Genomic DNA, 19,882 nt, shown 5'->3' with positions numbered 1-19,882 from the left:
CAGGTCTCTCTTCCTTTCTTTCTTTTTTTTTTTTTTTTTTGAGACAAGGCCTCACTCTGTTGCCCAGACTGTAGACTGGAGTGCAGCAGCGTGATCTTGGCTCACTGGACCCTCCGCCTCCCGGGTTCAAACGATTCTCCTGCGTCAGCCCCCCGAATAGCTGGGATTACAGGCGCGTGCAACTACAGCCCGATTCATTTTTGTATTTTTAGTAGAGACGGGTTTCACCATGTTGTCCATGCTGGTCTCGCACTCCTGACTTCAAATGATCCACCCACCTCAGCCTCCCAAATTGCTGGGATTACAGGCATAAGCCACCACGCTCGGCCTCAGGTTTCTCTTCCTTTCTTATAAAGCCACCCGTCCCATTCCCCCAGTAACCCATTCACACATCAACCTATTAATCCATAATGGATCAACCATTCATGAGGGCTCTGTTTTCATGACCTAATCACCTGGTAAACGCCTCCCCTCAATCCTGCCACACTGGGGGGGGTAAGTTTCAACATGAACTTTGGAAGGAACAAATATTTCAACCATATCACCTAGGTACTTCACGTAAGTGGAATCATCCAGCATTTGTCTTTTGGTGACGGGCTTATTTCACTTAGCATAATGTCCTCAAGGCATAGACATGTTGTAGCATGTGTCAGAGTTTCTCTCCAAGTAAGACTGAATGATATTTCATTATATATATATATGTGTGTGTGTATACACACACACACACACACACACACACATTTGTGTGTCCATTCATCCATAGATGGGTTGGGCAGAACACCAAGCTGGTCAGGATGGTGACCAATGGAGCAGAATGGCCTCACCTACCCCAGGAGGACTTACCCTTTACCTCTGTCCCTCACACATTGCAGGGACAGACTAGGCCCCATGTGAAATACAGATTCGGAAGTCTGCTGTTCTGGCCAGGCACAGTGGCTCACACCTGTAATCCCAGCACTTTACTTTGGGAGGCTGAGGTGGGCCGATTGCTTGAGCTCAGGAGCTCGAGGCTAGCCTGAGCAACATACGGAGATTCTGTCTCTATAAAAAATAAAACATTTTAGTCAGTAGCCAGGCATGGTGGTCCTGCAATCAATCCTAGCTACTCGGGAGGCTGAGGCGTAAGAATTGCTCAAACTCAAGAGGCAGAGGTTGCAGTGAGCCGAGATCACACCACTGCACTCCACCCTGGGCAACAGAGTGAGACTCCATCTCAGAAAACAAACAACAAACAAAAAAATCTGCCATCCCAAATAATAGTGCACAAGCCATTGTCTCCCTGTGCCTGTCTGACCCCATTTTTCCCACCCCCCGCCTCCCTCCAGGGCATTAACCTGTCTGGGGGCCAGCGGCAGCGGGTCAGTCTGGCTCGAGCTGTGTACAGTGATGCCGATATTTTCTTGCTGGATGACCCACTGTCCGCGGTGGACTCTCATGTGGCCAAGCACATCTTTGACCACGTCATCGGGCCAGAAGGTGTGCTGGCAGGCAAGGTGAGGCCTGCTGGAGGCTAAGGGGACTAAGGTGAGATCTGAGGCCCGAAGAGAGAGCTGGTGAGACGCTGAGGGGTTTGGATGCGACCTGGAGGTGTCGGGGGGAGGTGCGAGAAGTGGGCATGTGGGTTGGGCATCAGAAGAAACCTGTGGGGACAACTCCCCCACTTGCGAGGTTCTCAGCAGCCTGTGGCGAGCACAGGGTGAGTCACCCATGTGCTTGTCCAAGCTCCCTGGCACATGGGCACACCTCACACTCACTCCGTGCCTGTGCTGGGGGTGTGTGCGAGGGTGGTAGGGGTGACAGCCTGCTGCCTTCTCCCCAGACGCGAGTGCTGGTGACGCACGGCATTAGCTTCCTGCCCCAGACAGACTTCATCATCGTGCTAGCCGATGGACAGGTGTCTGAGATGGGCCCCTACCCAGCCCTGCTGCAGCGCAATGGCTCCTTTGCCAACTTTCTCCACAACTACGCCCCTGATGAGGACCAGCACCTGGAGGACAGCTGGATCGGTATCTGCTGTCCTGGGCTCTCTGATTCCTGTGCCTTCCCAGCATCCCTTCTGTCTGGGGTCTCTGAGTGTGTCTAGACTGGCCTAGTGTCGTGCCAGGCAGGTTCTGGGAAACTTGGGCCATGTGTGTGACAGTCACCAGAGGGAAAGTAGACTAGACATAGTCGAGTCCCACTGCCTCCTCCACCCTAACTGTGGGAACTTGGATCCTCAGTCCTGGTCTCAGAGCCTGTTTTCTTTCTTTCTTTTTCTTTTTCGTTTTTTTTTTTTTTTTTTTTGAGACGGAGTCTCACTCTGTCGCCCAGGCTGAAGTGCAATGGCACGATCTCGGCTCACTGCAACCTCTGCCTCCCAGGTTCAAGTGATTCTCCTGCCTCAGGCTCCCGAGTAGCTGGGACTACAGGCATGCGCCACCACACCTGGCTAATTTTTGTATTTTTAATAAAGGCAGGGTTTCACCATGTTGGCCAGGATGGTCTTGATTTCTTGACCTCGTGATCTGCCCGCCTTGGCCTCTCAAAGTGCTGGGATTACAGGTGTGAGCCACCTTGCCCGATCTCAGAGCCTGTTTTCCATCTGTTGAAAGCATAGGAGGGCCCAGGCCCAGCTTGTATAGCAAGGCTGCTTCATGGATAAATAGTTTGGCAAGTATGCAAGTGCTTGGCACAGCCATTTATTTATCAACCAAAATTTATTGGACAATCACTATATCCAGGCACTGTTCCAGACACTAAGATATAGCAGTGAGCTAACAAAAAAAATTACAGTCCTCATGGAGCTTGTTGAAGTCTCTAGCTCACACCATGCCCCTGGCTCCTTGTTGCCCAGACCTAGCTCCGCAGCCCCCAATTCTGGATTGGCTCACAGACCTTTCCTGGGCTTTCTTGCACATGGGTATATGTACAGCCAACGTGCCTTGAGCATTTACCAAGTGCTGTGCCTCTTGCTCACACACTAGACACATTTTCTTTTAAGCCTACAGCCTACAGTCATGCAGATTTTTTTCTGTTTTTCCTTTTTTTTTTTTTTTCCCACTCTGTTGCCCAGGCTGGAGTGCAGTGGTGCTATCTTGGTTTACTGCAACCTTCACCTCCTGGGTTCACGCCATTCTCCTGCCTCAGCTTCCTAAGTAGTTGGGATTACAGGCACCCGCCACCACACCCGGCTAATTTTTGTAATTTTAGTAGAGACGCGGTTTCACCATGTTGGCCAGGCTGGTCTCAATCTCCTGACCTCGTGAGCTGCCTGCCTCAGCCTCCCCAAGTGCTGGGATTAGAGGCGTGAACCACTACACCCAGCCAAGGACGTGGGTTTTAAGCTCAGCCAGTCTGACTCCAGAGCCCAAATTCCTAACCCTTGTATTTGAGTCCCTTCCTCCATAATTTGTGAAGAAAAGTTTTTCTTGTTGCCTAACCCAAGTCTTTCTTGTTGCCCTTTCAATCCCCCTCATTTTATTTTCATGCTTGTCCATTGAGCCCCTTTCATTAGAGTGGGGAATGGGAGATGCCAGGGGCTTGCAGGGAGAACTAGCTGAACTCTCTCCTTCCTCCAACCCCACTGCAGCGCTGGAAGGTGCAGAGGATAATGAGGCACTGCTGATTGAAGACACACTCAGCAACCACACGGATCTGACAGACAGTGATCCAGTCACCTATGCGGTCCAGAAGCAGTTTATGAGGTGAGCTCCTGAGAGCCCCCAGCCCTCCAGGAGGCTGTATCAGGGCTCCCCAAGCCCTGCCAGGTGGGGTACAGGTTTCTCCCTGACACTCCCAGCCTCTGTCCTGGGGGGTGCCTGAGGCCCCCTCCCTGGGCCTGACCAGCTGCCTCCACAGACAGCTGAGTGCCCTGTCATCGGATGGGGAGGGACAGGGTCAGCCTGCACCCCGGAGGCGCCTGGGTCCATCAGAGAAGGTGCGGGTGACAGAGGCGAAGGCAGATGGGGTACTGACCCAGAAGGAGAAAGCAGAGATTGGCACTGTGAGTCGGTGGGGCAAGAGGGGCTGGAGGGGATGGACAGGCAGGCCCCAGCAGCCCCAGGGTTTATGGAGTCTCCTGTCCCTGACTGCCATGGCTGCTCCCTATAGGTGGAGCTGAGTGTGTTCCGGGATTATGCCAAGGCTGTGGGGCTCTGTACCACACTGGCCATTTGTTTCCTGTATGTGGGCCAAAGTGCGGCTGCCATTGGAGCCAATGTGTGGCTCAGTGCCTGGACGAATGATGCCACGGTGGACAATAGACAGAACAACACTTCCCTGAGGCTGGGTGTCTATGCCGCCTTAGGAATTCTGCAAGGTGAGCCTGCGGGGGTGTCCAGAAGGGGCTCCAATATCCCTTCTTCTCCGGGCTGCCAGGTGCCCCAAACCATGCCCTTGCATCCAAGCCCCCCTAACCCACTCTGGTCAACCCATGTCTCTGATTCTACCCCTTCGTGCCCGCTCAATAGTCCAGGTGAGCCAGTGCCCTCTGCCTTCTCCAACAGGGCTCCTAGTGATGCTGTCAGCCATGGCCATGGCAGCGGGTGGCATCCAGGCTGCCCGTGTGTTGCACCAGGCACTGCTGCACAACAAGATACGCTCGCCACAGTCCTTCTTTGACACCACACCCTCAGGCCGCATCCTGAACCGCTTCTCCAAGGACATCTACATCATTGATGAACTTCTGGCCCCTGTCATCCTCATGCTGCTCAATTCCTTCTTCAATGCCATCTCCACTCTTGTGGTCATCGTGGCCAGCACGCCGCTCTTTACTGTGGTCATCCTGCCCTTGGCTGTGCTCTACACTTTGGTGCAGGTGTGGGGTGGGCGTGATTCCAGTGTGGGTGTGGTGCTGGTGTGGGGCGGGGCATCCACATGGGCGGGGGCAACAGGGTTGGGACGCTTCAGGCCACCAGCATTACAGGGTTTTGTTAGGGGCAGTCATTGCTTAACATTTATGTTAGGGGAGCCATTACTTAACCTCTTTGAAACTCATTTGCCTCACCTGTAAAATAGAATGACTCATAGACCTTCCTCATGGAGTCGGTAAGAGAATAAAATGAAATAGTTATACATTGTAGCTGGCACTAGGACTTTCCTGTTGGCCTTTTTTTTTTTTTTTTTTTTTTGAGACGGAGTCTCACTCTGTCGCCCAGGCTGGAGTGCAGTGGCCGGATCTCAGCTCACTGCAAGCTCCGCCTCCCGGGTTCACACCATTCTCCTGCCTCAGCCTCCGGAGTAGCTGGGACTACAGGCGCCTGCCACCTCGCCCGGCTAGTTTTTTGTATTTTTTAGTAGAGACGGGGTTTCACCGTGTTAGCCAGGATGGTCTTGATCTCCTGACCTCGTGATCCACCCATTTCGGCCTCCCAAAGTGCTGGGATTACAGGCTTGAGCCACCGCGCCCGGCCCCAAATTTTTGTAGTTTTAGTAGAGATGGAGTTTTTTTATGTTGGCCAGGCTAGTCTTGAACTCCTGACCTCAAGTGAATCCGCCTGCCTCAGCCTCGTGAAGTGTTGGGATTACAGGTGGGAGCCACCACGCCTGGCCTTCCTGTTGGCTGTTTTTTTTGATGAAACATTGTCAACAGTTTGGGACACGTTATCCTTTCCTTCCTTTTACACATATCTAAACATACGTGTATGCATGTGTTTAACATAGATGAGGTGATACAGCTACTGTAAAAGGCCTTTGCAGACACCGAACTCCTGTTCTGTAATGAATTAGTCAGTTCCCGGGGACAGATGCTCAACACCTGGGTACAGTGACCATGCTGTAGGCTGTGCTCTGTGCTGGGCTAGGGGAGCATCAGATAGACATCCTGTATAGTCCTGGATATACAGGACTATAGGCCACGGAGGACAGGATGGAAACTGGAGGCAGAGCAGTGTTGTTGTGGGGTTGAAGCAGAGACGGTCAGAGGGAAGGAGTGAATGACACATCAAGGCTGCAAGTCTTGGGTCCTTGGAAGTGGGGGAAGACAGTGATGTCTCGTGGTGGGTATGAGGCTGGCTGGGAGGACTCATCTGAAAATGGATGAGTTCAGAGACAGGCAGGACTGAGTTGGGGATTCCATGGCCCTGACCCCAGACTCCTTCTCCCTCCATCAGCGCTTCTATGTAGCCACATCACGGCAACTGAAGCGGCTGGAATCAGTCAGCCGCTCACCTATCTACTCCCACTTTTCGGAGACAGTGACTGGTGCCAGTGTCATCCGGGCCTACAACCGCAGCCGGGACTTTGAGGCCATCAGTGATACTAAGGTGGATGCCAACCAGAAAAGCTGCTACCCCTACATCATCTCCAACCGGTCAGAAGCCGCCTCCCTCACTCCCTGCTCCTCCAGGAATTCCCAGCAGGCTCTCTGGTGTTCAGCGTCCTTCTCCCTCCTTTCCTCTAAGCAGAAAACTGGCCCCTCCCTGCCCGTACCCCATTTCCTCTTCATCTGATCCCTCACAGGTGGCTGAGCGTCGGAGTGGAGTTTGTGGGGAACTGTGTGGTGCTCTTTGCTGCACTATTTGCTGTCATTGGGAGGAGCAGCCTGAACCCCGGGCTGGTGGGCCTTTCCGTGTCCTACTCCTTGCAGGTATGAATGACCTGGACCCCATGGCAGGGCCACCAGTGGGACAGATACCACACAGGTGTTCCAGGCATCTCCCGAGTGCCCCTCCCTGCTCAGTATGGGCACCAGCCACAGGGTCTGCTCTCAGGGACTGTGTGAGAAAAAAAAAAAGAAGAAAGAAAAAAAATCACTGAGTTGACAAGTTTATAACCACACACAACAGCTGGATGTTCCTACTTTCCTTCCCCAAGAAGCCCATGTTCTCACATTCAGAAATAATTCTTTTGAATAATCTGTGTCCTCAAACCCCACATCTCCCTCCTGCTCAGCCGTCGACCTTGCCTGACACCTCATACTCCAGCTGGAGAGACCCCCATCAGCAGGCCATTGTGCTTCAGGCTAAGCAGGTCTTTGTGGCTGGAGAAACAAAATGTTTTAAAAGCCCAGAACGGGTACTGGCCGCAGTGACTCACACCTGTAATCCCAGCATTTTGGGAGGCTGAGATGGGTGGATCACCTGAGGCCAGGAGTTCCAGACCAGCCTGGCCAACATGGTGAAACCTCATCTTTACCTAAATACAAAAATTAGCCAGCCATGGTGGTAGGCATCTGTAATCCTAGCGACTCGGTAGGCTGAGGCAGGAGAATCGCTTGAACCTGGGAGGCAGAGGTTGCAGTAAGCCAAGATTATGCCACTGTACTCCAGCCTGGGTGACAGAGCGAGACTCTATTTCAAGAGAAAAAACAAAAAAAAGTGCAGAGGAGTTTTCCTGCTTTGGGGTGTTGTAGAAATGATCTTGGAGCTTAGCCCCAAAGGACAAACAGAATTTGTCTTGTCTCTGGGCAAGTTGTAGGCTCATGTGACAGATCAGGACAGTGTAGGGCTGGCATACCCCTCACATTCACATGCTTGCAGAGAAAGTACACAGACGAGGTGACTGAAGCCTGGGTTGCAGGTCAGGCAGGTCATCCTGATGCCAGCTTGTACTGTCAAAGAGTCACCTAAATGCAAATGGAATTTTTGCAAAGCAGATCACATTGTTAATACCTCAGGTGGCTCAAATCTTGAATGCGCTGGCAAACAAAAAGCAATCCAGAAAGGTCAGTTTTCACAAGCGTCAGTGTGCATATGAATCAACTTGTTAAAATGTACATTTTGATTCAGTAGACCTAGGATGGGGCTCAGGACTCTGCATTTTGATCAAGACTCCTTGGTACGCAAAGTGTGGCCCATGGGCCAGTTGCATCAGCGTTCTCTGGGAGCTTGTTAGAAATGAAGAATCTCAGGTCCCAAGTCCCACCTCAGACTACGGAATCCGGCGTTGCATTTTAACAAGATTCTCTGGGAAGTCTTATACATATTAAAGTTTGAGAAACAGCAGACGAGGCGGTCCTTGGTTAATTCTGCACTGTCATCCATGGGCTAGGATCCCATTGATGGGCACATGATCCAGGAGTCTGAACTCCTCCCAAAGCCATTGTGGTGGGGAGGGAAGATCGCCACACCTATAACCCGGTCCCTTTGGCCAGGTGACATTTGCTCTGAATTGGATGATACGAATGATGTCAGATTTGGAGTCTAACATCGTGGCTGTGGAGAGGGTCAAGGAGTACTCCAAGACAGAGACAGAGGTGGGTACTGGGATGAGCCTGGGACAGGGGGAATTGAAGTAGCTGGGGAAGAAAGCTTGGTGGCCCTCCCTCCCTAAACCTCAGGGCCAGCTGTGTATGCGGCTCTTCATTCATTTATCCATTCACTCCTTACTGAGCATCAACCACCGCTCTATGCTAGGAGGTGCAGAGAGATCAGAGTTGAGCAAGACGGTGTTTGCCCTCAGGTGATTCTGATTTGGTGGGAGGGGTAAGACCTATTGCAGGGCTTTGCAATGGATGACCAGAGTTCTGGTATGGTGCACCCGGAGTGGGCAGATGAGGGAGATCCTTCAGCTGGGGTGACCAGGACAGATGAGCTTAGATGAAAAGGATGGACATGACTTGATAGACTAGGTAAGATGGTGGGGTGGGCAGTGGGAAGGTGAGCATTCCAGCCAAAGAGACCAGCCTGAGCAAAGTGGAGGTGGGGCAGCATGCCCTTTGTTGGGGAAAAGGAGTTGTCCCTTACTAGGGGTTCTAGACTTTTCTCCACTGCCCCCTCTCATGGTCACACCTCACACGTCTTCATGCCCAGAAGCTGCAGCATCAGTGTCAAGTATCCCAACTTTGGCCCATGCTCCTATCCCTCCTTGTTCTCATGTTCCAAGTCCCCCTCTGTCACAGCAGTCTGCCTTCACTGGGATCCCCAATCCCATGACCCCCCTTTGTGTCTCTGTCCATCAGCTTCTCTGCCTTCACCTCCCTCCCCGGCCAGCCTAGAGTCTATGCTCCACCAACACAAACGCTCTCACCTGCCTCACCCTTCTCTCTCAGTTATACTCACCTCCAAAACCCCACCCCCGCTGAGCCCACCAATCTGCCTTCTTCATGCCTGCACCGAGCACTTAAAACCTTGCAGGAGACCAGGTGCAGTGGCTCATGCCTGTAATCCCAGCACTTGGGGAGGCCAAGGCGCATGGATCATTTGAGGTCAGGAGGTCAAAACCAGACTGGCCAACATGGTGAAACCCCATCTCTACTAAAAATACAAAAAAATAGCCAGACGTGGTGGTGCATGCCTGTATTCCCAGCTACTTGGGAGTCTGAGGCAGGAGAATCACTTGAACCCAGGCGGTGGAGGTTGCAGTGAGCCAAGATTGCGCCACTATACCCCAGCCTGGATGACAAGAGTGAGACTCTGTCTAAACAAAAAAAAAACAACAACAAACCTTGCAGGAGAAAAATCACTGAGTTGACAAGTGTATAACCACACGCCACAGCTGCACGTTCCTACTTTGCTTCCCCAAGCCCGTGTTCTCACGTTCAGAAAGACATCTTTTGAATAATCTCTGTCCTCAAACCCCACATCTCCTTCCTGCTCAGCCGTCGACCTTTCCTGACACCTCCATGAAAAAGTAGGTTCTAAGATGTAAACTCCCTCAACCTTCCTGCCGCTCGGTCTTTAAACCCGCCTGTGTCTCCTTCACTGTCGTCGTCTTTTCACTTTTAGCAGGAATCATCCCTTTCTGTTTCAAAGTCCAGCCCCTCCATTTCTTCCCATGGCTGCTTAAGGACCTGGCTTCCTCAGTCCCACCCTCCATCTCCCGTCATTCTTGCTCCCTCTGTTGGACGCTTCCCATCCACATACAAAAATATTCCATCGCATCTTCCATTCCAGGCACACACACAAACCCTCCCCCCTGCACTCCACTGCCCCATTTCTCTGTTCTCCTCTGTCGTGAAGCATGGTTTAAAGTATGGTCTCCACAAGCTCCATCCACTTCCTCATCAGCCTTGATCTCATCTACCTCCTGCAGTCCTCTTTCTGGCCCTCGCTCCACAGAGACAGCTCCTCCAGTGACCTTCCTGGTTCCAAATCCAGGGAACGCTTTTCTGTTCTCATCTAATTCAACCTCTTAGCAACGTCCCAATAAAATGACCTCTCCCTTCTTCTTGGAGTCCTTGTGGATTCTGTGGCCTGCATTGCACCTGCCAGTCCGCCTGCCTGACCCCAGCCTGGCTTCCCCAGGCGTCACCCTCCAGCCCTTCACCCCTCACTCTCTGGGAGCTTCCAGTTCCCCCGCTTCATGTCTAGCAGCCCCGTTACTGCGTGGATACCCGTGCTCCTGTCTCTGTATCCTATACATGTCTGCCCTCCACCCCATGGTCCATTCTCTTCTCCAGTGCCTTCTCGCGAGACCAGTCTGCGCCTGCTGCTCTGCTTTTTCACCTCTGCCACGAGGAGAACCTGCCTCGAAGCAGGGCTGGCTCCACGGGAACATAGCCTGAGCAGTCGCAGGGTCTCCACTCCCAGAAGAGCTGCGTGTTTAGAGTAATGCTCTGCCGTCAGCGCCTTGACATTCTCCATCATTCTTCAACAAGAAGCCTCAGGTTTTCATTTTGCACTGGGCCTCCCAAGTTATGTAGCCAGTCCTATCTCAAAGCCACCATCATCTTATGCCCTGCTAGTCTATTCTGCTTGTAGCAGCCAAGAGATTTAAAAAAAAAAAAAAAAAAAAAAAAATCAGATCACGTCATTCTCTGTGTACAGCCCTCTAATGGCTTTGCATCTTAATCAGAGTTAAAAAAAAAAAAAAAAAAAAAAAGAAACATAGTGCTTACAATGGCCTGCAAGGCCCTACATGATGGGGCCACCACTGCCTCAGCCTCTTACCTCTCACCTTTGCTGCTGTGCTCCAGAACACACCTAGAGCCATTTATGCCTGCTGTTTCCTCTGCCCGGCATGCCCTCCCTCCTGATATCCACTTGGCTTCTTCCCTCACCTCCTTCAGGTCTTTACTAAAGTCTTTGCCTCCTCCAGGAAGCCTTCCCTGACCACCTTGGATAAAGCAGCAACACTAAGCACTTCTTGACCCCTAGCACTCATCACTTCTTACATTGTATAGATTTGCTTATCTGTTTATTGATTTATATGCCTCCCTCTACTAGAACGTAAGTCTCATGAGGGTGAGGACTCTTTCAATGGGGATACCATTGTATCCCCACTGCCTGGCACTGGGCTGCCACCCAGTAACAATGAATGGGTAAAGGTAATAAGACGGGGAGTTAGGGCAGGCAGGGAGGGCACTTCAAGGAATATAAGGTGTGGCACAGTGGCTCACACCTGTATTCCCAGGACTTTGGGAATCCTCCTAGGCAAGAGGATCCCTGGAGGCTAGGAGTTCGAGACCAGTCTGGTCAACACAGCAAGACGCAGTCTCTTCAGCGTTTCTCTTTAAAACATTAGCCAGGTATGCTGACACAGGCCTGTAGTCCTAGCTACTCAGGAGGCTGAGGCAGGAGGATGGCTTGAGCCCAGGAAGTCAAGGTTGCAGTGAGCTGTGATCGCACCACTGCACTCCAGCCTGAGTGACAGAATAAGGACTTGTCACAGAACAAAACCAGTTAGCCAGGCATGGTGGCATGTGCCTGTTGTAGTCCTAGCTACTAGGGAGGCTGAGGGAGGAGAATCACTGGAACCCAGGAGTTCAAGGCTGCAATGAACCATGATTGAGACCCTGTCTCTCAAAAATTAAAAAAGGAACACAGGCAAGCAGGGAGACTGGGAGGGGAAGGACAGGGGAGTGTTGGAGTAGATTTGTGGAGAATAAAGTTAGAGGGATAAAGGGGTCATTGAACACAAGGCTGAGCTATAGGGGTGCCAAGGACCCTCCCAGGGACCATAGTGGGGGAGGATTGAGGGGTCTTGGGGGAGAGAGACTGAAAGGTGAGAGAGGGCTGCACTGGGCAGGAGCTAATGCAACCCCATCTGCCCCTCCTGCCAGGCACCCTGGGTGGTGGAAGGCAGCCGCCCTCCCAAAGGTTGGCCCCCACGTGGGGAGGTGGAGTTCCGGAATTATTCTGTGCGCTACCGGCCGGGCCTAGATCTGGTGCTGAGAGACCTGAGTCTGCATGTGCACGGTGGCGAGAAGGTACGCGTGTGATGGGTGGACCTGCACGTGTGTTCATGCCTGTGGACACGGCCACAGCCCTTGTGGGGAGCTTGGGTCTTTTGAGAGAGCAAGTGCTCCAGTCAGATGTTTGTTCGACCTCCAGGGGAGTCCTGGAGATGCGCCTGTGACCTCTCAGCTTCCCCCTGAGAGCCCTTTTCCTTCCCCGTCCAGGTGGGGATTGTGGGCCGCACTGGGGCTGGCAAGTCCTCCATGACCCTCTGCCTGTTCCGAATCCTGGAGGCGGCAAAGGGTGAAATCCTCATCGACGGCCTCAATGTGGCAGACATCGGCCTCCATGACCTGCGCTCTCAGCTGACCATCATCCCGCAGGTAGGAGTCTGGCATGGACTGGCCACACTCACCAACGGCCCTGGAGGCAGGCCCCACCCTGTTCTGTAGCTTGAGGATGGAGACTGGGACCCCAGTATCAGAGGCTTCAGCAGGTGGGGAGGGACAGACAGCACAGAGCAGAGCCACCAGTGAGCCACCCCCAGATCTGGAAAGCTCAGAGTTGCTCTGCCCAGTCAGGCCCTGTCCTTTGACCTCCTGGGCCAGCACATGGGGAAGGACCCCTCCAAGAACCCCATCCCCTGAGACTCTGTCCCGGTCTCTTTACCAGGTCTAATTACATTTCACTTTGTCTGTCTCCTCTGGGGTATATTTTTTATGCCGAGTGGACACTCTGGAGTCAGATTAGTGGCTCTGGTTCCCGCCTCAGCAGAGGTCTTCGTGACTGGCAAAGCTGAGGTTTATCACTCCCCCACAGGCAATGTTCTATCTCTTTGGCCATTGTCTCCTCTGGGGAGCTGGGGACAGAGTAGGAGTGCTGCCACCTTAATCCTTCTCTTCCTCCCTGGACCTGGGGCCCATGGCTCCTTATAGTGCCTAAGCTGCCTGCCTCTGAGGCCACGTTGTATCCCCAGGACCCCATCCTGTTCTCGGGGACCCTGCGCATGAACCTGGACCCCTTTGGCAGATACTCAGAGGAAGACATTTGGCAGGCCTTGGAGCTGTCCCACCTGCACACGTTTGTGAGCTCCCAGCCGGCGGGCCTGGACTTCCAGTGCTCTGAGGGCGGGGAGAATCTCAGGTAAACGCTGGCAGTGGAGAGGTCAGGAACTGCAGCCCTCCCCGGGGAACCCTGGCGGGTGCTGGGAAACCTGACACCAATGACACAGAGATGAGGCCAGCCAGGATGTGCACAGGGCTGTCCTTTTGTATTGAGCATATTCTGTGTGCCCGGCACGGTGTATTGTCCCGCCGACTCCTCACACAAGCCCCAGCGGTGGTCCGTGATCCCACTTCACCGATCAGGAAGCTGAGGCTCAGAGATGGTAAACCTAAGTTGCACAGCTGGGAGAAGGCAGGTCTGGGATTTGAACCAGCTCTGAGAGAACCAGCTCAGTGAGGTTGTCGAGGCTGTGCTTGGGCTGGGGAGCATGGTTCTGGATGGAACCCATGGAGCAGGTGAGAGGAAGCCCTTTTCCCTCCAGAGCTTTCTTACAGCCCCAGATTTTATGTCCTCAGCCACTGGGCTATGCATTGGAGGGGCCAGTAGTCACCTCTTACTGAGTCTAAAGGTTGGAGATACCTATACCTGTGCTAGCTGTGTGATTTGAGGCAAGTTGCTTAACCTCTCTGTGCCTGCTTTTCTTTCACTCTAAAAGGCAGCTAATAACAGTCCATACCTCTGCATTATGCTGCCCAATAAAAACAATGCAAGCCATGCATACGTAACTAATGTTTTTTTCTCATAGCCACACTTTTTAAAAAGGACAAACAAGTGAAATAAACTATAATACTATATTTTATTTAGCCCAGTATATCTAAAATATTATTTCAATACATTATTAATATAAAAGTATTAGAAATATTTTGCGTTTTTTTCGTACAAGTTTGAAATCCAGTGTGTATTTCACATTTACAGAATGTCTCAGTTTGGACTAGTCACATTTCAAGTGCTAATAGCCACATGGGGCCAGTGGCTACCATCTGGACAGAGCAGTGTTAGGGTCAGTGCGATGACAGGAAAAGCGCTTCGCTTGGATGCGCTCCTGTGAAATGTCAGCTCTTCCCCTCCTCCCTTCCCTCCCTCTTCTCCTCCTCCTCCTCCCTATTTTCATTTTTATATTCAGTCCATACTCATGCAGCCTTCCTAGACCTCAAAAACTAAAACAAGGCCGGGCACGGTGGCTCATGCCTCTAATCCCAGCACTGTGGGAGGCCAAGGCCAGCGGATCACTTGAGGACAGGGGTTCAAGACCAGCCTGGCCAACATGGTGAAACCCTGTCTCTACTAAACACACAGAAATTAGCTAGGTGTGGTGGTGGGCACCAGCTATTTGAGACGCCGAGGCAGGAGAATCGCTTGAACCTTGGAGGCAAAGGTTGCAGTGAGCCAAGATCTTGCCACTGCACTCTAGTCTAGGCGACTGAGCAAGACTTGGTCTCAAGAAAAAAATAAACAAAACTTTACATTTGCCCAGCACTTAACAATATTGAAAGCACTCTGGCCTCCATTTTCTCCTTTAATATTTACCGTGGTCCTGTGGGCCAGAAACGAGGCTCCACAGTTTGAAATTATTTCCCCGCAGCAGCTCAGCTGGTAAAAGGCAGAGCGGGGACTCTGGCTCTGTCCCAAACCTTTCCTTGCTGTATCAGTCACCTCCCTCACCTGGACAACTGGTGGGACTCCCTTGCCACCCAGGCAGCCCTTAAGACTAAATGTGCATCGTAACTCACTCTCACTTACATAACCACGTGGGGGTGGCTGGTGGGCAAACATGGTCTCTCCAGACCCTGTGCCCTATGACTGTCTCTTGCTTGATCCATCCTTCTCACCTGCTTGCTCTTAACACTTCCCCCAGAGCATGCCCCACCCTGACACATGCCAGGATCAGAGACAGAAAGCAGCTCCCCTCCTCCCTCACTGAGCTTGTAGCCGCTTTAAGTATAACCTGTGTCCTGTGCCAGTTCCACCATAAATCAGCCCTGAGTTCTATCCGGCGGCTCATTCTGCTGCCAAAACCTTCATTAGTTGCGGGAATGGGCCAGGGAAAGAGCCTGGACTTTACTCCGGCTGTGGTGACTCACGCCTTTGGGAAGGGCTGAGGTATTTGTCCTTGGATGTGGGGATGCTGCGGCCTCTGTGGTTGGGAACACAGCCTCATTTTGTCTGCTGGCTCTGGCTTCCAGGGCAGGAGGCTGAAGGCGTGTGTCCTGCCCCTCCTTTACCTCCTCAGTGACCAGACACAAAGAGTCCCCGGGTCTTCTGCCCTGCCCTTTTCTTGTCCCTGAAGCAGAGCCCTGGTCTGTATCCCCTATGGGGTGGGAGGTGACTGCCTGAATTGTGTGATATTAGGCTCAGCAAGATGGCATTGTGTGGCCTATTTGCAAATATCCGAGAAGAGCCATGCAAGCATCTTCTTACTAAGGTGTAAATGACTGATAGAGTGAAGCAGAGAAACATCACGACACTAGTTGAAAAGCAAGGATGGGGAAGAAAGCACCGAGAGAGGAGGCCAAGGGTACCAAGAGCAGACCAGGGATTTCACAATGCCTTTTAGCACTGGCTCGTTCCGCAAGCCCCTCATTATCCCAATGGTGTCCAGACCTCTGCTCCGTTCCAGAGGGCTGGGCTGTGGCAGAAATGGGAAAAGTCAGACAGAAAACCAGTCCTGGGCTGCTGAGGAGTGAAACAGGTCTGGGAATGAGGCCCGGAGGCAGGTGGGAGGCCCCTAGCTGGAAATGCCTACCTTCTCCACTCCCAGCGTGGGCCAGAGGCAGCTCGTGTGCCTGGCCCGAGCCCTGCTCCGCAAGAGCCGCATCCTGGTTTTAGACGAGGCCACAGCCGCCATCGACCTCGAGACTGACAACCTCATCCAGGCTACCATCCGCACCCAGTTTGATACCTGCACTATCTTGACCATCGCACACCGGCTTAACACTATCATGGACTACACCAGGTGGGACATGGAAACCCGAGCAATGGGGAACTGGTGGGGTCACCTGGGGCGTCAGGAGGGGGCAGGGCAGATTAGGATTATCGAACAAGGGAATGTTCCTGGGATTGCTAGGGCATGGTGGGCAGAGCAGAGTTTCCCGAGGTCTAGATAAGGGGCAGACCAGAGTGGGGTGGCCTGGGCTCAGGGATGGGGTATACAATGACATTTTCATTTATTTTTCTTCTTCTTTTTTTTTTTGAGACAGAGTTTTGCTCTATTGCCTAGGCTGGAGTGCAGTGGCTCACTGCAACCTCAGGCATGCACCACCACAGCTGGCTAATTTTTGTATGTTTAGTAGAGATGGTTTCACCATGTTGGCCAGGCTGGTCTCGAACTGCTGACCGCAAGTGATCCACTTGCCAAAGTGTCGGGATTACAGGTGTGAGTCACCATGCCCAGCACCAACAATAACATTTTCTAACACACGGGGAAGGGCACACTGGGCTCCACAGGCACTGCATTTGTGCGCAGGCCACTTGCATCCTGCCTCCTACGTGAGGCGATGTAAAGGGAACTGGAGGCTTCATGCTGAGTCTCATCACTTCCTGAGAAACCTGCTGGCAGAGTGCCTGCATGTCCCTCACCTCACTGGTGTCTCACAGCCACTCTGGTTGCAGATAAGCAGCAGCTCAGGTAGCAGCTGGACCCTGACAGCACCATGAGGAGCTGAGCCTTGTGGGAGAGCACTGTGTCTGAGCCAGAGGGTTTAGAGTCTCAGGCTGCTGTGTGACCCTGGGCAATTTGCAAAACCTTTCTGAGCCTGTTTCAAATGAAAATGATACTTCATGGGATTGTCGTAGTCAATGAAGTCTGGGCACAGTGGCTCACATCTGTAAACCCAGCACTTTGGGAGGCCGAGGCAGGCGGATCATTTGCGGTCATAAGTTCGAGACCAGCCAGGTCAACATGGTGAAACCCCATCTCTACTAAAACTACAAACATTAGCCTCACATCGTGGCAGGGACCTGTAGTCCCAGCTGCTCAGGAGGCTGAGGCAGGAGAATCACTTGAACCCAGGAGGCAGAGGTTACGCCACTGCACTCTAGCCTGGGTGCAGAGCCAGACTCTGTCTCAAAAAAACCAAAAGTCAATGAAAGGTATTTAAACTGCAGGTGATCCTGAGAAATGACAGTGTCCTCCCCAGCCCCTTGCTCTAATTCTTGCACTAGGCCCTCCAAGGATGAGGGAAGAGGCCATGCCCTCAGAAGCTTGTGGCTTCCTTGGAGAGGCAGACCACTCCCTCACTGTGTCAGATGTCAAGGTGTGGTGCTGGAGGTTGAGGAGAGAGGGCTGGGTGACTCAGAAGCCTCGTGGGAGTGAACTGGCCCTGGCCTGGCAGGCTGCGCTCCCTAGAAACTAGAAGGGAAGAGGAGGCAGGAGGCTCAGAGAAGTTTCTTTTGAAGGAGTATAGTGGGAATAACCCAATAGGCCTTCATTTACTTAAGAAACACTTGCAGGATGGTGGGGTGGGGAGGGCGCCATGGACAGGGCAATGGGTCAGATCTTGTCTGTCTTGGAAGTGCCCCCATGTAGCCAGCAGTGTCTTGGGAGCCAAGCTGAGAATGCCTGATGCTACCCTCTGTCTGTTCCATCCCTCTCCTACCCTTACCCGCTACCCCCATTTAGGACCCCACTGGAAGAAGGGAGGGTAGGCAGCAAGTGCTGAGCCCTGGGTTTGGAGGAGGGACAGGGCTGGGCTCAGAGGACCTGTTCCCAGGCCTAACCAAAACTGTTTCATTCACCAGCAGCCCTAGGGTGGGGAGCTTGGATCGACCTTGGAGGTTGGGAGTTCATTCATTTTAGTGGAACAAGCGGAAATTAATCAAATAATGACATGTAAATAGGACCCACAGGAAGGAAGCAAAGGCCTGTGTGTGCAGGCCAGAAAAAGGCTATCCACACAGGGTGGCCAGTGCACTTTCTCCTCTAAGGAAGGGATGCACCAGCCAAGCCTGAAAGAATGAGTTGGAGGATGGAGGTGGGGCAACAAGGTAGGGAGCGAGCTGAAAATTGCAGGCAAAGGATACAACACATGCCCCAAGGCAGGAGGGTCCGGGAGGCTGGAGTGCGTGGGAGGGAGGCAGTAGAACCAAGATGGGGGTGGAGAACAGGCCGCACTGTGCTTTGTGCACTTTGAGGACCATGGAAGAGCATTCGGTCCTTACCCAAGAGCAATCAAAAGCCACTGAAGACCTTGATTTTGGATTGGGGTTGGGATTGGGGGGCAGTGGCCAGTGACGTCACAGACACAGTCCTTCTCAGGACACATGTGGGAGAGCCCAGTAGGCTGAGAATCAGAATGCAGTCAGCCCCCTCCCATGGAGGAGCACTTCTCCAGGCTGGAGAGAGCCCTTTCCCCTCCCGCCAGCCCACTGGCCTTGTACCAGGTGCACCCGGTGAGTGGTTGGTGGGAGATTCTAACCCCGGGCCCAGGCCTGGCTATTTGTGTGTGAGCTGGAGACCCACCGAGCAGCAGCAGCAGCCGCCGCTGCCACCGCCAGATTTGCAGCCCAAGGCCCAGATTCCAGTGTCAGCCTCGCTGCAGCTGGTTTCCTGCTGTGTGCTTTTCTGAGCTGACACAAAGCAGATGGATGTGCACAGAGCCCAGCGCACAGGCCCGTGGCTCCCTGCGCACAGCCTGCTGAAGTCCTGTGACCCCGGCAAGGGGAAGGGCTCATTAGGGAAGGTTTTCAGAGCCCCAACTAGCAGAGATGAATAGGACCTGGTGTTTGATCCCAGAAACCGCTTCACTTGCCAGAACTAACAGAATGGCTAAAATAACCAGCCTTGCAAGCGTGCACATGCGGTGCGGCGGCTGTGCTGGGTGGGTTGGCATGTCACTGTGGGCCTGAGCAAGTACCCAGAAGAGCAGGATTAGACGATGTGACCAGGTCAGGGCTGATGGAAACCTGACCACTTCTCTCTTTTTTGACTAGGGTCCTGGTCCTGGACAAAGGAGTAGTAGCTGAATTTGATTCTCCAGTCAACCTCATTGCAGCTAGAGGCATCTTCTACGGGATGGCCAGAGATGCTGGACTTGCCTAAAATATATTCCTGGGATTTCCTCCTGGCCTTTCCTGGTTTTCATCAGGAAGGAAATGACACCAAGTATGTCCACAGAATGGACTTGATGGCAAACATTGGGGGCACCTTAAGATTTTACACCTGTAAAGCCTCACAGAGTAACTGTGCTGAATGCTTTAGATGACGAAACGAGCCCTAAGAGGTAAATGACATGCCTAAGGTCACAGCTAGTTTGAGACAGACTAGTCCCCAGTCTCCTGATTCCCAACCGAGTATTATTTGCACACTATACTGTTTTCAAATAACTATTTCATGAAATGACCTCTGTTCTCCCTCTGATTTTTCATATTTTCTAAAGTTTAGTTTCTGTTTTTTAATAAAAAGCTTTTTCCTCCTGGAATAGAAGACTGCAGTTGGGCCAGGCCATCCCTAGGAATTCCGTCCTGTCCTCTGGGGTGCTGCCTGAACCCATTAAAAATGGAGTACTGATGAATAAAACGACATGGGCAACAATATATACACACTAGTCTTTTTGTGCTTGTTCACAAGGTTTGGGAATTAGGACCTTTGCAGGAGGCCAAGAGGAAGATTTTCTACACATGTACATGGTTGTAGTTACCTGAACTTCAGACCCAAGAGCTCTTGGCTGCAAATATTGCCTTCACAGCCAAAATTCCCTGGGTAATTGCCAGTAGTTCCTGCTCTGCTGTGCAGATATTGTAGAAGGTGAGAAAGGCCCTGAAATCTGACCTGGGGCCTCTTGGGA

At 52.4% G+C, this 19,882-nt stretch overlaps 1 protein-coding gene across 3 annotated transcripts in view; it reads left to right on the top strand.

The window, feature by feature from the left end:
* The window catches only part of ABCC3 (ATP binding cassette subfamily C member 3), a 57,120-nt gene extending 37,489 nt beyond the window's left edge, over window positions 1–19,631 (top strand). For 2 of the 3 annotated variants that reach the window (XM_008011502.3, XM_008011501.3), the window contains 14 exons: window positions 1,326–1,493; window positions 1,820–2,006; window positions 3,569–3,683; window positions 3,838–3,982; window positions 4,090–4,297; window positions 4,485–4,795; window positions 6,090–6,289; window positions 6,439–6,565; window positions 8,072–8,173; window positions 11,921–12,067; window positions 12,260–12,418; window positions 13,012–13,178; window positions 15,859–16,053; window positions 19,029–19,631. In XM_008011502.3, coding sequence (XP_008009693.3) covers window positions 1,326–1,493; window positions 1,820–2,006; window positions 3,569–3,683; window positions 3,838–3,982; window positions 4,090–4,297; window positions 4,485–4,795; window positions 6,090–6,289; window positions 6,439–6,565; window positions 8,072–8,173; window positions 11,921–12,067; window positions 12,260–12,418; window positions 13,012–13,178; window positions 15,859–16,053; window positions 19,029–19,137 — 2,340 coding nt within the window. In that variant the 3' untranslated portion in view covers window positions 19,138–19,631. Of the gene's footprint in view, window positions 1–1,325; window positions 1,494–1,819; window positions 2,007–3,568; window positions 3,684–3,837; window positions 3,983–4,089; window positions 4,298–4,484; window positions 4,796–6,089; window positions 6,290–6,438; window positions 6,566–8,071; window positions 8,174–10,318; window positions 10,526–11,920; window positions 12,068–12,259; window positions 12,419–13,011; window positions 13,179–15,858; window positions 16,054–19,028 lie in introns of those variants that run through there. The other variant, XR_005238739.2, reaches the window with a different exon arrangement.
* Window positions 19,632–19,882: the final 251 nt, after the last annotated feature.

The sequence above is a fragment of the Chlorocebus sabaeus genome, chromosome 16 (assembly GCF_047675955.1).
Source record: "Chlorocebus sabaeus isolate Y175 chromosome 16, mChlSab1.0.hap1, whole genome shotgun sequence".
Taxonomy (NCBI): Eukaryota; Metazoa; Chordata; class Mammalia; order Primates; family Cercopithecidae; genus Chlorocebus; species Chlorocebus sabaeus.
Note: the sequence above shows the minus strand (reverse complement) of the source record. Positions and strands in the feature narration are given on the sequence as shown.